Raw genomic sequence first — 13012 nt, 5'->3', positions numbered from 1 at the left:
ACACTCCCACCCAACTGGGTGTCAGCTGCAAACTGACTGAGGGTGCCCTCGATCCCCTCGTCTAGATCATCAATAAAGATGTTGAACAGGAGTGGCCCCAAAACCGAGCCCTGGGGGACACCACTTGTGACCGGCTGCCAACTGGATTTAACTCCGTTCACCACAACTCTTTGGGCCCGGCCATCCAGACAGTTTTTTACCCAGCAAAGCGTGTGCCCATCCAAGCCATGAGCAGCCAGTTTCGCCAGGACAATGCTGTGGGAAATGATGTCAAAGGCCTTGCTAAAGTCAAGGTAAAGAACATCCACAGCCTTTCCCTCATCCAATAAGCATTTAATTAAAGTTTTTCAAAAGTGACACTTAGTGCCTGATAAAAGGGCCTATTCCTGCAAAATGTAATCCAGTGATACTGACAATGGCTTGGAGTGGTAGAAAACCAGAAGAGGGATGGGGGTACTAGTTCCCACTGTTGCTAATGAACTTGTTCCAGTACTGCACTAAACACAGCAGCATTACATTTTTGCACTAAAGGGCTTTCTGGATAAGAGAGAAAAATTGTTTTGTTAATCACAGAAAGATATTTTTATGCACAATAAAAAAACCTACAGGGGATATGAGATATAAGATAAAGTCACCATTTTTTAAGGCCAGCTGTTACACAATGTGAGTAAAGGGAATTCGTTCATTGCAACTTTTCACAGTAAATTGAAGAAAATAAATTTTCTTCTCTTTAGTAGGCAGAGGTACATGATCAGCTTGCAGTGTTACATTACAGTTCAGTCAATCTGCTGCCTAAGGAACTAACAGGAGCAGCACTGTAGCCTCTACAGCTGGTTTGCTTCCCTTCTGCTGGCTCACACATGCCTGACTGTAGTTCAGGAAGTGAAATCAGCAGTAAACCCTACAAAAGTAGTCATTATTTCTCTTCCCATTTATTTCTCTGAAGCAGGTTATCAGAAGTCCAGAGAAGAGATGGGTCGGGGACACAGACTGCAGAGCATTGGACTAGATCTGCTGTGGCTATTATTACAGCTTAGTGAATACACAGCTACTCATTAGGGTGTAGCAATTCAAGCATACCACACAGCTAGAACTTGCTCTCAGGGAAATGTATCCACTACTGCAACTAAAGACAGCCAAAATACTGCTGCAGCATCAGTCTGGTTTCCCACACCAGACCCAGTGTGGGTGTGGCAAGTGCAAATAAATCCCTAAATAAGTGGAGGAGAATGACTTTAACTTATGTGGTAACTTTAAATGTTAGTTTCAGGTTTGTGTAATGCACTAGACACAACTGAAAGTCTTCTGAAGAGATTACTGCAAAGCATCTATCAGTGTTTTTACTATACCTCAATGATATTCTGATATATGCTAATATCAGAAGAACTGGGATATTTGATGCTCTGTGGTAATAGTAAGAATGTACAGATGACATGAAAACAAAATAACTGCAGGTTGTCTCAAAAATAGGGTGATTGGACTGAGCCCACAATAAGCAAGAAGGGAATTTCCTTCAACAAAAGAATGGAGGCTCTGCAGAATTAGCCAAGTCTATAGGCAACCACAAAGGGGATTTTTGCATTTGACTATTACAGCACATTTACTTGTGCTTCGGTCAATACTGCAAAACTATTCCATAGTTTCGGTGAGAAAATAAAATATTTCAGTGGTCAGCAGAGTAAAATGAATACTTTTAGAGTTGGGAAAGATTCTCATACGTTCTTTCAGGATTGCCCTACCAACATTTAAAATGTCATGTAAAAAAGAACAAGCAAACAAAACACTATTTTTGCAGCTGTAGTGTCACAAGAACAGTATTATCTGGTAGCTTAGTAATGTAAAACTCTTTAATTTCTCGAGAAAAGGCAGCACCTGAGTGGAACTCCTTCCACTGTGTTACATGTATAGGGTGGTCCAAGTCACTACTTGAGAGAGTGGGAAGAGCTAGTCTCAGATGGAGCAGGAATTTGTAATCAGAAAAGACAATATTTACCTGAAGTGTATTAGAATCAGGACTCAAAGATCAGCTTGGGAGTCAATCAGAAAAGCTACCAGCAATTTTCTCACTACACAAACACAAAGAGGCAGACCTGAACTGAAGTATGGAGATACTATTATTTGCAAATATTGCCATAAACAGGAATGCCTCAATGGTAAACATTTAGGCTAAGTTGTCTAGGCTCCCTCTAAAACAAGTATCCAAGCAGAATGAAGTGTGCTTGGGAAGTACCTATCTGTCTGTAGTGGCCATCATGGGAGCCTAGACTACTACCTTTAAATGAACACTTTACTTTCAGACAGTTAATTTAAGTGACATGCCTGCTATGTTCACCATTCAGGCTTTACTGTAAAGCAGCACGAAAGTGATCAGGACCATGGCTGGTCACATCCTCTTTGCTATTTCCATCACTGCAGCCAACAAGAGAAGATATACTGCAAGAGATTTAGCGTCTGTGCAGCTGAAACAGGACTTTTATCATTGAAAGCATAGAGCGTCAGCACAGCTATTGTTGCTTCAGGACCTCCTATGAACTTCTCATTGAAGATTGTGTTTTGTCTTAGCTACACTGAGGTTTTCAGATCCTGTCACACCTGTAAAATTTTAATTCATTGTCAGTCTGAGGACATATTCAAACAGCTGATCTTAAGACTTTGCTGCAATAAAAAGCACACTGTACAAATCAACCTTTCCAACAGAAAAGACTTTTCTACTGGAGGAAAGTCAAGAGAGTAGTGTTATGATGCTCTCTCAGTTGAATGGCTGAATGCCATGTTTCTGGCTGCAGTCTGGAGGGTATTAAAGGAAAAGCAGATGTCCGAATAGATCAGTGCTTCTATTTCACAGCCAAAGCAAGTAACTAAATGCTTCAGGAAAGCTGTCTTGCCTTCTCTGCTTTTGGAGCTGTAGCACTCCTTGGAATAAGAATATATCTAACATATGTGTAGTCTATGCAATGAAGCCTTGCTATCAAAGGAGTCAAGCAGAATTTGTCCTCTTCAGGGCACCTCAAAACCCTCATGTTTCAAAACAACAGATATGTCTCTTACACCATATTTGTCTCCTATAAATCGGTCTTTGAATGTCTTGAAACAAAAAAACACATTCAGATGGAAATTTTTTTTTATTGATCAACTTCTTGTTCCAGACCCTCATTCCCCACCCTCCATGAGCAATTCCACATGGTTTCAGGATTTGCTATTAATCATCTTTTAGTTGACTTTATTTCCTTGTTACACAACAGGAAGTAAGGATGTTTGACAGGAGTATTCAGTGAAATAAAGGCCAAATGTTTGATAATCAGTACAGTGTGTAATATTCTCAACAATAGAGTATAAATACTGATATAATGGAAAAAAACCTTAAAATCCTTCCACTAAACTATTTCCTTCTAGACTGGATTTCCACATAACAGTTTTAAATAGCTATCAAGCCAAAGACATGTACCTTCTCAGACAAATAAGAAAGTTATGTCCAAGTCAAATACAAATGCAAACACAGAAAGCAGTTGTTAGACATATTTAAGGAGTATGGTCCACCTTGGTGAGATCATCAGAATGGCAACAGAAAACAAAGGACATTACAAAGAACATTAATGTAACAAAGATAAGAAATCTTCCTTTATTCTTAATTTCTCAAAATGTTTTGCTTCTGGTTTAAAAATGAAGGTTACAAATAAGAAAATCTGAAATACTTGTTCTATAGGTACACAAGGTACTACGAAGGTACTCATTTATAACATATTTTATATAAAATATTCATTTAGACAGCAAATGTGAACCTGATTCTCTAAATGATCTAAGACATTTTTTGTTTTGAAATATTGGGAAATGAGGCACAATAATACAGCTTCTTTTGGATATGTTAGAATAGGTTTAGCTTGCTAAATTCTTCACTCATGTGAACAATCTCAGTATTTAGCAGAAACTACTAACATGAGAGATGACCAGTTAGACAAGATTTGCAAGTTAAACCAGAATGCAGCTTGATGGTGAAAAGATACTAAGAACCTTGAAAATGTGTTCTTAAATTCAGTGCAAGGAATGCACACTCTTCATTCTAGGGGAAAAACAAAAGAGGAAAGAAGATTGGCTGCTTTGCTCTGAAGTGTGAGAGTTCATTGCGTTCATATACAGTTGGAGTTAAATAACAAATGTAACCATCTGTCTACAGTTTGTGGACTTCACTGTCACAGTCCACACAGCATTCATATGAACAAGTGACAAAACCAAGATACTTTATTCTGTAATGGTATCTTCTGACAAGGGAAAAGACTGCCTCGAAGCAAAATGGTAGCCCCTTTTCAACCACATGACTTGCATAACTTCTGCAAAGCTGCATGTTTTTCCCATCTTTGAACAAGGGCTTTTCGAGCATCTCTATTCTCTCCGGAGTTCTAAGTTGCTCCTGCTATTCTCGAATGCCTCTGAAAGGGTATCCTTAAAGGAAGAGCATTTTTAAGAGCTCTGGGTCTACCAAATCATACATGCATGGGCTGCATTAATTACTGATTTGATTACAATTTAAGAACAGGTGTTTTGCAAATGGCTGTGAGAATGAAAAGAATCACTGGAACAGCTGAGCAGACACATCTAATGAGTGAGAGCACAGAGGGGACTGATCTGCCTGCAAATGTCAGGGAAAAAGCAGGAGGCAAGTGAAAATAATGTGAATGTCATGCTCAGCAAATCTGAGATTGTTCCAGGGCTCTTTGAGGTTGCCTTGTTACTTTACGAACTTCTTGCTTCCACTGGTTACTTGTCTCCCTTTGTCCTCTCTCCGTGGCAGCAAGGCAGCTACCTCTGATGCCAGACTGCACTGTGGTGCAATAGAGAGAGAAAGAGGAGGGAGAGCACACAAGCAAGAGATGTCTTCAGTGGGGACAAGAAATGGGGAGAGATAGGAACCTGATATTCCTGCTGGCTAGTACAAAATTCGCTCAGACATTGCTTCTGTTCTTTAGAGAGGCCAATGATATGTTTTCAGGTTTAACAACACCATCAACTCTCAAAGATGTTTTAAACTATACATTGGATAGATACCTGTGTGTCATGGCCTTTTCTGGGTTTCTATCACTGTATGTCTGATCACAAAAACCTGCAGAAACAAGTTCAAATGTAGGTTGCCATTTTGTTTTCATTATGATTCGCTCATTTGTTCTCACATTAACTGATTTGGATTATTGATTTATTCAGAATAGTTAAGTTTCTTTACAATAATGTCTCAAAATGTTTAGCTATGTTAAACAAAATCCAGAAAACTGCCCAAAGGAAAAATAAAATTTAAAAAGAACACAAGGTTTTGCCTCTAAGTCAATGCTATTAAATGCAAAAAGAAGTTATTTTCCCATTTCCATCCTCTGTAGAGCAAATAAGGCTAAGCCATGCTAATTCCAAACACAGCTACTGATAGAAAAAGGCAATGCTTTGCAATATAAGGTATTCTGTATGCCAGAAAACTCCTCTTGTGGCTGGAAAGAGTGTAGTCTTCATGACGGTTAGCTACACCGGGAGGTTTTATAATGGATACTGTCATCACTTGAATCTTGGTTTTGAGTAACAAAATACATGTTAATAACATGGCTCTTTTGGACACACTGATGCTGCTCGGAGTCTTTAACAGTGATACTTAACAATGTAAATATCTATTTTAGAAAGATGTATGCAGTAAATATTTTCACTATTTTCACTATGCCATTATAAGAATTATAAATCTCATTTCTGACATTTTGTGCAGTCCAAATTGTCACAAATTATGGAAAAATCTTGGGTTGAATATTCCCTTCACCTTTATGTGGACTTTCTTAACATCTTAGGTTCAAACACTATAGCATCCCAGTGTAAGAATTATCACTCTTGGTGACATTGTCTTTAAGAAACTCCCATCATTTCTTAATTTTAAAAAGCTAGTGCTTGACAAAATATGTTTGCTGTAGAAAATAAGCATTTAAGAATACGAAAAATCGTTAGTAGTAATGCTATTACTACTACATTGAAAATCTTACACGTGGCAAGCCGTTGATGGCTCCTTCAAGCCATTAAGAACACAGGAATTACAGCAATGAGTTGGACCCACCTAGTTCAGTTTCCCATCTCTGACACTGACTTGTACCATCTGCCTCATAGTGAGGTCTTGGGAACCCCCTCCTGGTCAGCTGACATAGATGGAATTATCCACTTGCTAATGTGGATCACATTATTCCAGAAATATAAAGTATGGCAGAATCCATGAAGCATGAGGTTAATATCCTCTATACAATAAACACAGTGATCATGCATTACAGTTCTTATATTCTTGATATGCACACAGTTTCTTATATTCTTTTCTGAATCTCCACAAATTATTGATCAAAAAGTCCCACATTTAAATCAAATACTGTGCCCAAAAATTTCTTTAGTCAGTTTTTGGCGTTCCATTATTTCCATTTAACATGCTCTCCTACTATATATATAACGATTCTCTCCTACTATAAAGTAGAGGGGAATCCCCAGCCTGCCAGCTCTGGAGCCTTTCATTATTTTACACACTTTCATCATAGCTTTCACATTTGTTAAAAGGAAAGTATGAATAAGGAAAATGCATCCAGACTACATGAATCACAATGCTCTGATTTTTAATTGATTCACCTTGAGTGGGCTTGTTATGAGTTTTTAAGTGGAGAAGAAACCTGAACTAGAATTATGCAAGTGCTTGCACAGAGAACATTTAGACTAGAGATTCAAGCCCCCTCCTTTAGTATGAGGCTTCCAAATCTGGATCTGAATAGTTAACGGACAGAGTTAACTGACCAGAGAAAATCTGTCATAGAAATCACTGTTTACAATGACCTGGGAGGGCAGGTAGTTTGTTTGGGTGGGTTTGGGAAGGTGGTTTTGGCAATGCTTAGATTGATCTTTCTCTCAGCTTGACTCCTTTTAGACTTTTTAGTTCTAAACTAGTCAGTCTACTCCTGTGCTCTTCGCTGTAAACCCCACAGCCTTAGTTCACTCTGAACTCACTAACTTCTGCAATGCCTTCCTTGCAAGGCTTGAAGATTTCATAATATTCTGACTCCATGAGTGTATCTAAGTGTGCCTCAACTCATAATAATATTCTCACCGTACTTCTGCAGTGGAAGGAAGCACTACTGTCCCATTTGTAGAGGTGGGGAATTAACAGTAGCACTGTGTGCCTATTTGCCAATGATTGTTTTTAACTAGTTACCTCATGTACCAACAGCAAGGTAAATACAGGTGTGGCATGCAGAACCCGGCACAGGATGGAAAACTCACCCAGGAAGCAGAGAAAACAGACAGCCACACAAGTTGCCCTTGCAGTAGCTAATTAAAAGCCAGTCAAGGTATACAAGTCCATTGTCTATAAAGGAAGCTGAATATTTCTAGCTCACATGCAGACCCACGTTCAGTCAGGTGAATCCCACCTGTTTCCCAATGAAGACACACTACAGGTGAGGTGCTCTCTTCTATACAATCAAGACCTAATTCTTACTTTGTTATCATTCATACTTACCACAGTGAATATCACAGATCTGCAGTGGAACTGAATAATCTACATCAGTCCTCCAGCCCTTTTAAAAGAAAGAGTTGAGTCTTATTCCCCTTTCAGCAGAACTGTTACTAAACACTTGTGTTGACAAAATGAGCTTGCTTTATTATTTTACTCAAGCGACTGCACTTTTTATTTTGTTTTTAAATAAATGCATATGGAGATTGCTGGTCTAGTGTATATTTAGTGAGTTGCAATCACTTTTAGGTTTCTAAATGATAAAATGAGTCAGATTTTTTTTTGAGGAGGGCTGTAGAACTGTATTCTGACAGATGTCTTATTTACAGAATAAATTATTTATGCAAGAATGCATCAGTTTTACCACTAAATCTGATTTTTCACTAGGGAAAGAACAACTCTTACTACCCAGAAGGCTCTTGCCAATCTCACTTCCATCTTGACCCTTTCTTCCTAGCAGCAGAAAGTGAAGCTTATAAAGGCCTTCCTGGGCAGCTGCTGAAGCCTCACAGCTCTGGCTGTCAGTCTCTCTTGTCCTGGTGTCTGCTGAGAACATTAACTCCAGAGAGGAATAAATCTATCAATCAGCTTCATGGCCATTTTCTATTAATTTTGTCTTAATAAAGTTCAGTTATGTAAATAGTGTACAAAAATGTCAGAAATAATTTGCTCAGCTCTGCTTTCAGAAGTGCTAATTCTAGCATTCTATGCACTTATTGTACTGTTAGCTATATGTCTAACCTTTTCCAGCTAATGTCTATTTTTGAAAAATTCATCTATGATTTACTTGGATCTTTTGATACCTTAGAACTTTTTATTACAAAGGGATATATAAAGTCAAGATTAACAATTTCCTCATGATATCCCTTTATCTGCCACTGACAAAGGAGCAAGATCATGGAGAGCAACTTCTCTGGTAATTAATGTCATCTCAATGAGAGATGGTGGCAGCATTATGCCATCTCTCATTAATGCTCTTTGCCAATTCCATTTGCACAGTAATCAGATTTGGCTGGGAGGAGAAAGCAGTGAGAGTGCCTGGTGGTTTTCTTTTTTTTTTTTACTAATGATTTGTTTATCTTGTATAGAGTACTTGGCAATATCAAGACACATACCTGAATGCAAATTGCTGACCCACACATTTCCCGTGACATAGTGATTGATACAGAATCTCCCTAATGAAAAGAAAACAAATTGAAAACTATTATTTTCCATACCCTCAAACAATGAAAATGTGTTGTGTCTCTCCAGTTCTTTGGTTTGTTTGTCAATAATGCTACATATTCTATTGTGTCAGAAAATTAATAAAATACATACTCATTATGGAAGGTTATTTATTTTCAGAGATATCCCCAGATCTCGATGACCATAAGCAGCTGGTGTAGCTTTGCCAAGCACAATTTGGGCAGCACGGGAAGAGGAAAAATGTTCCTGCATTTGATGAAGCATCATAAGGCAGGACACCCTTTCCACCATGGCTGCTCACACCACGTTAGCCAATGAGCATCTTCACTTCCTTTCCCTGGTGTACGTGAGTTCAAGGAATGACCCTTTCTTTATAGTTCTGGATTCCCCATCACATTGTATGCTGAGAACAAGTTCAGCCTTAGGGCAAAATTGTCCTAAATGACTGTTCTGACATTTAATGTTTGATTGTTTATGTTTGTCCTCAAAATATTGTTAGTTACTCCACTAATAGCTATGAATCCTACACTGCTCTCTTTAGTGTGGCAAACTCCTGAAATAATTTCAGGCAAATTAGGTGAATATGTTCCTTTCTGAGCACAGCTGAACAGGGATTACTAGGTAAATAAAGAACATTGGTTTCAAGGAACACAGAGCTACGTCTTGATGAAAATTTTGTGTATATTGCTCATGGTGTTGAGACAGGAACTGTATGTGGGGTTTTGTGGGCTCCATTTTTATGTGGGCTCCCATTCTGTCACAGCACCAGAGGACATAACAGCTTTGTACCAGAAGGAAGAAAAAAGCATTTTTAAATGCATCAGTGCCCTTCATGAAACACACATTTCAATACCTAGATGTGATTTATTGGTGCTTCACCATTACCCTTCTCACTTAGTAATTCACACAGGGAACCTTTAAAACCAGAAAGCCATAATTCCACAGATTTCATGTGAAATAGGCCAGTTGAAGCAAAGTGCCACTGTAAATGTTCACTGAACATAGTGTTTGACAACTCTTCTACCATGCAAATCTCCATCTTTGCCAATAATACAGCATTTCCCCAGACATCTTTTCCCATTAAGACAATCTCTTGACAGTGCCACCAATGCCCTCTGTGGTCTGTGTTGATCAGGATAGCTGTTTTTTCCCAGCCTTTCCCCATGATTATTCAGCTCTGGGATCTCCTGCAGAAGCAGTTATCATGTTCCACTTAGCATGTGCTTAGCTTCAGCAGCACAGCTGAGTTGGGAAACTGCTTTTAACAGCTTCTCTGTTACATTCAGCACCAGAGATGTAATAAAGACTTGAACTGATTAATTAGAAAATCAATTCAGCTTTCAGTGTCCACCCCTCTGAGTTTAGGAAGTTCTTATTCATAACTGCCTCCTTGTCAGCTACCCCCTGGTATATGCACCCTTCCCACTGAAAGCATCAGAGGTACTTGAAAAAGTCACAGCTGCAGCATGTATGTGCATACAGTGGCAAAGGAAGTACAGCTGGAAGATATCTTAGAAAAGAGGACAGGGGTAGGAGCTACAGCATGCTTGTGTCTTCTAAAGCACATCCCCCTACAGCAGCATGAAGTAAGTGGGCACAGTCAGGAATAACAGTAGAAATCACAACATATTAATTTCTCAACTTTCTCAAAATCCATCATATGACATCTGATATACCTCATCAGTGGAGCAGGCAGCAGGAGCACACATTTAGGGGTGGACATAAGACTAGTGAGGAGCTGGCTGCTGAACAAGCAGGATGCCTTTCAGCAGGGTGGTCCTAGTAGCTCCTAGAACCTATCCTGCTAATATTCTCGTATTTGAAAAATAATACTATGGCCACTCCTCTTCTCTTTGACCCTGCTTTTCAGATGTACCTCTCAGTAGATCACAGGTCAGGCCAACAAGGCAACTCTGGTTGGGAAGGTTGAATGGCAAGGGCAAGCCACGGTGCTGCACTGAAAGTGTATGAGATACAGGCTTAGTTGCAAGAGAGGAATGAAGCTCCCATTTTCTGACCAGCTGCTGCCTGAAACAGAAATCTCACCCTCCCATAATCTTTTTTCCCTCTGTCTCCCACTTTGCTGGAAGAAGCAGTTGTGTAGTCACAGTCAGACAGCCCAAAAAACTCATTTGGCTGAAGACTTTTACCTTTTTTTGTGTGTTGACTTTGTTTTGGCAGCTGTGAGATTTAGCGGGGCTCATCATCATGGATTTATGCCTCAAGTCTTACATTTCATGATGTGAGATTTGCCAGGTCAGTTGTATCAGTGACCCATATATGAAATACTAATACTAACATTTGTCATGTACGTAATAGAAATACTACACCACAAAGATGATGTTTAAAGCACAGCAAGGTCTCACTCAATAGCCACTTCCTGTGATGTGATTCATTTGACTTCACAATCCTTATTTATTTCTTGCTTCAGTGTTGGATCAGAATTAGAACTACATGCTTTAAAAATGTTCCAGTATGTGTTCCAATATGTATGTGCATGGGTTTATTAATGCTTTCAAGCTGCAGTGATAAATGGAATATTTAATGAATGCAGTCAGATATATTTTAAAGTCTTACAATGTTTAAGAAATAACATATACAAACCACAGAGACTGAATGGTGCATCCCAACAGATTCACATGAGGCCAGCTGCGTCCTGTTACACACAAGCACTGAGAATCGTGCCTTGGTTTGGGATGTGAAGAAAACTTGTATTTGTTCTGCAACTGCAGCAGTTCTCATTTTCCAAGCTGATATTAGGGGAAAAGACTTACTTTTAGATGCACAAGGACCATATATTATATTCTAAATTGTAATATTTAAAATAAATGCCTTTTTAATTAGTTAAGTGCAGTCAAATAATATGCGAGTAATTATTTTGATCCCCACTAGTTACTTTTTATACTGATAAACACTTGATCTGCTGGGGATACATAAAAGTAGCAAGCTGACAAATCTCTTTGCCATAATTTAGAAGCTACAGTGAGGTGAACATATCTCACTTGCTTACTGAGGAAGGTTCATATCTAGTGATTGATTTAAATATTTTTCACAATTTAGTATTATGTAATTTAAAAAATATATTTACCTGGAAATTCCCCATGAGCAAATGGACATTTAACCCAAGAGCCTTGCTTGGTTGTAAACTGAAAGCAGAGAAATCTGTTAGGAAAACTGATTTTTCAATTTCAGTCTGTGGCTACAGATTCAACTAGAGATGATCAGTGGATTTCAGAAAGTTGCAGAAGGTGAATTCACATCTTTCCTGGTCTATTGTATCTTTCAACCCTTGATTTAAATTAGGTCCCCCAATTCTCCAGGTATTTATGCACATGCTTATTTTACTGAAACCTGTAGTTCCACTGACTTAAAAGTAATCTAAAAGAAAACAATAATATGCCTGTATTAACCTTAGGTGTCATTCTTTTCTCTTCTAGAATAATAAAAGGTACTCCAGTAAATGTAGTGTATTGATCATTTTTATTACCAAATATTTAATATGGAAAACTTTATATGTAAGTTTGGTGCATGCTTCAGAGTTTGAGTTGACCTAAAACACTTTTCCTCTGCTTTGCTTAAGCAGAGAAACAGAGGGCACAATCTGATCTGCTGCTGCACTTCAGAAGAACCTGCTTTTAATCTATTCTTTCATATTTCCTTAATTCTTGCTTCCAATTAATCAGAGCTATGAAACAAATTATCGATCCTAAAGAACATTAGAACCTCATTCTTTTAGAGCTGACAGAAAGAGGACAGTTAGCAGGTGTTTTGCAAAGAAATCCCTTTACCTTCATGCAAAGTCTTGGGTGAGTGTCCACACGAGAATATTTAATCTGCTTGAAAAGAAAGCACTCAGCATTAGCTACTTTCATTAACTAGTTTCACAAAGTCAATTACCTATAGTTTTCATTGTTTGATTACTGAGAAGGGAACCAGTTTGTTTACTTCATAAACATCCCAGGAAGTTAATCACATAGAATATTAAAAATAGAAACAACCGCTACTTTGGACTACTGAATAATTTGCTTCATTTTATCTGTAACATAGCATTTTTATAGTCAGTCTGACCAACGAGAGTCACTGAATTGATTCTGCAGTGGCTCATGTGCAAAATTCTGATTACACAGACATCTAAGTTCAGTCCCTTATTTACCATTCATCAGCGACTCAGCAGAACTTTCAAACATACACCCAAAAGTGTTGTTCCACCTTCAGTTCAGAAATTTTTCTATTTTCCATATCCCTGTTCCAGAAAAGACTTAAATGTAGACTGAATTTAAAACATCTGCTTAAGTGACCTACAAAATATTGCTTTCTCGATTTAAC

At 38.4% G+C, this 13012-nt stretch overlaps 1 protein-coding gene across 1 annotated transcript in view; it reads right to left on the bottom strand.

The window, feature by feature from the left end:
• Nucleotides 1-3919: 3919 nt before the first annotated feature.
• IL17REL (interleukin 17 receptor E like) overlaps nt 3920-13012 on the bottom strand; it is a 46863-nt gene continuing 37770 nt past the window's right edge. Inside the window, exons 11-17 of the mRNA XM_074901598.1 lie at nt 12475-12522; nt 11775-11832; nt 11291-11436; nt 8617-8676; nt 7508-7565; nt 5041-5095; nt 3920-4057 (exon numbers count right to left, since the gene is read on the bottom strand). Coding sequence (XP_074757699.1) covers nt 4030-4057; nt 5041-5095; nt 7508-7565; nt 8617-8676; nt 11291-11436; nt 11775-11832; nt 12475-12522 — 453 coding nt within the window. The 3' untranslated portion in view covers nt 3920-4029. The remainder of the gene's footprint in view (nt 4058-5040; nt 5096-7507; nt 7566-8616; nt 8677-11290; nt 11437-11774; nt 11833-12474; nt 12523-13012) is intronic.

The sequence above is a fragment of the Athene noctua genome, chromosome 3 (assembly GCF_965140245.1).
Source record: "Athene noctua chromosome 3, bAthNoc1.hap1.1, whole genome shotgun sequence".
Lineage (NCBI taxonomy): Eukaryota > Metazoa > Chordata > Aves > Strigiformes > Strigidae > Athene > Athene noctua.
This window is presented reverse-complemented; position numbering and strand designations above follow the sequence as displayed.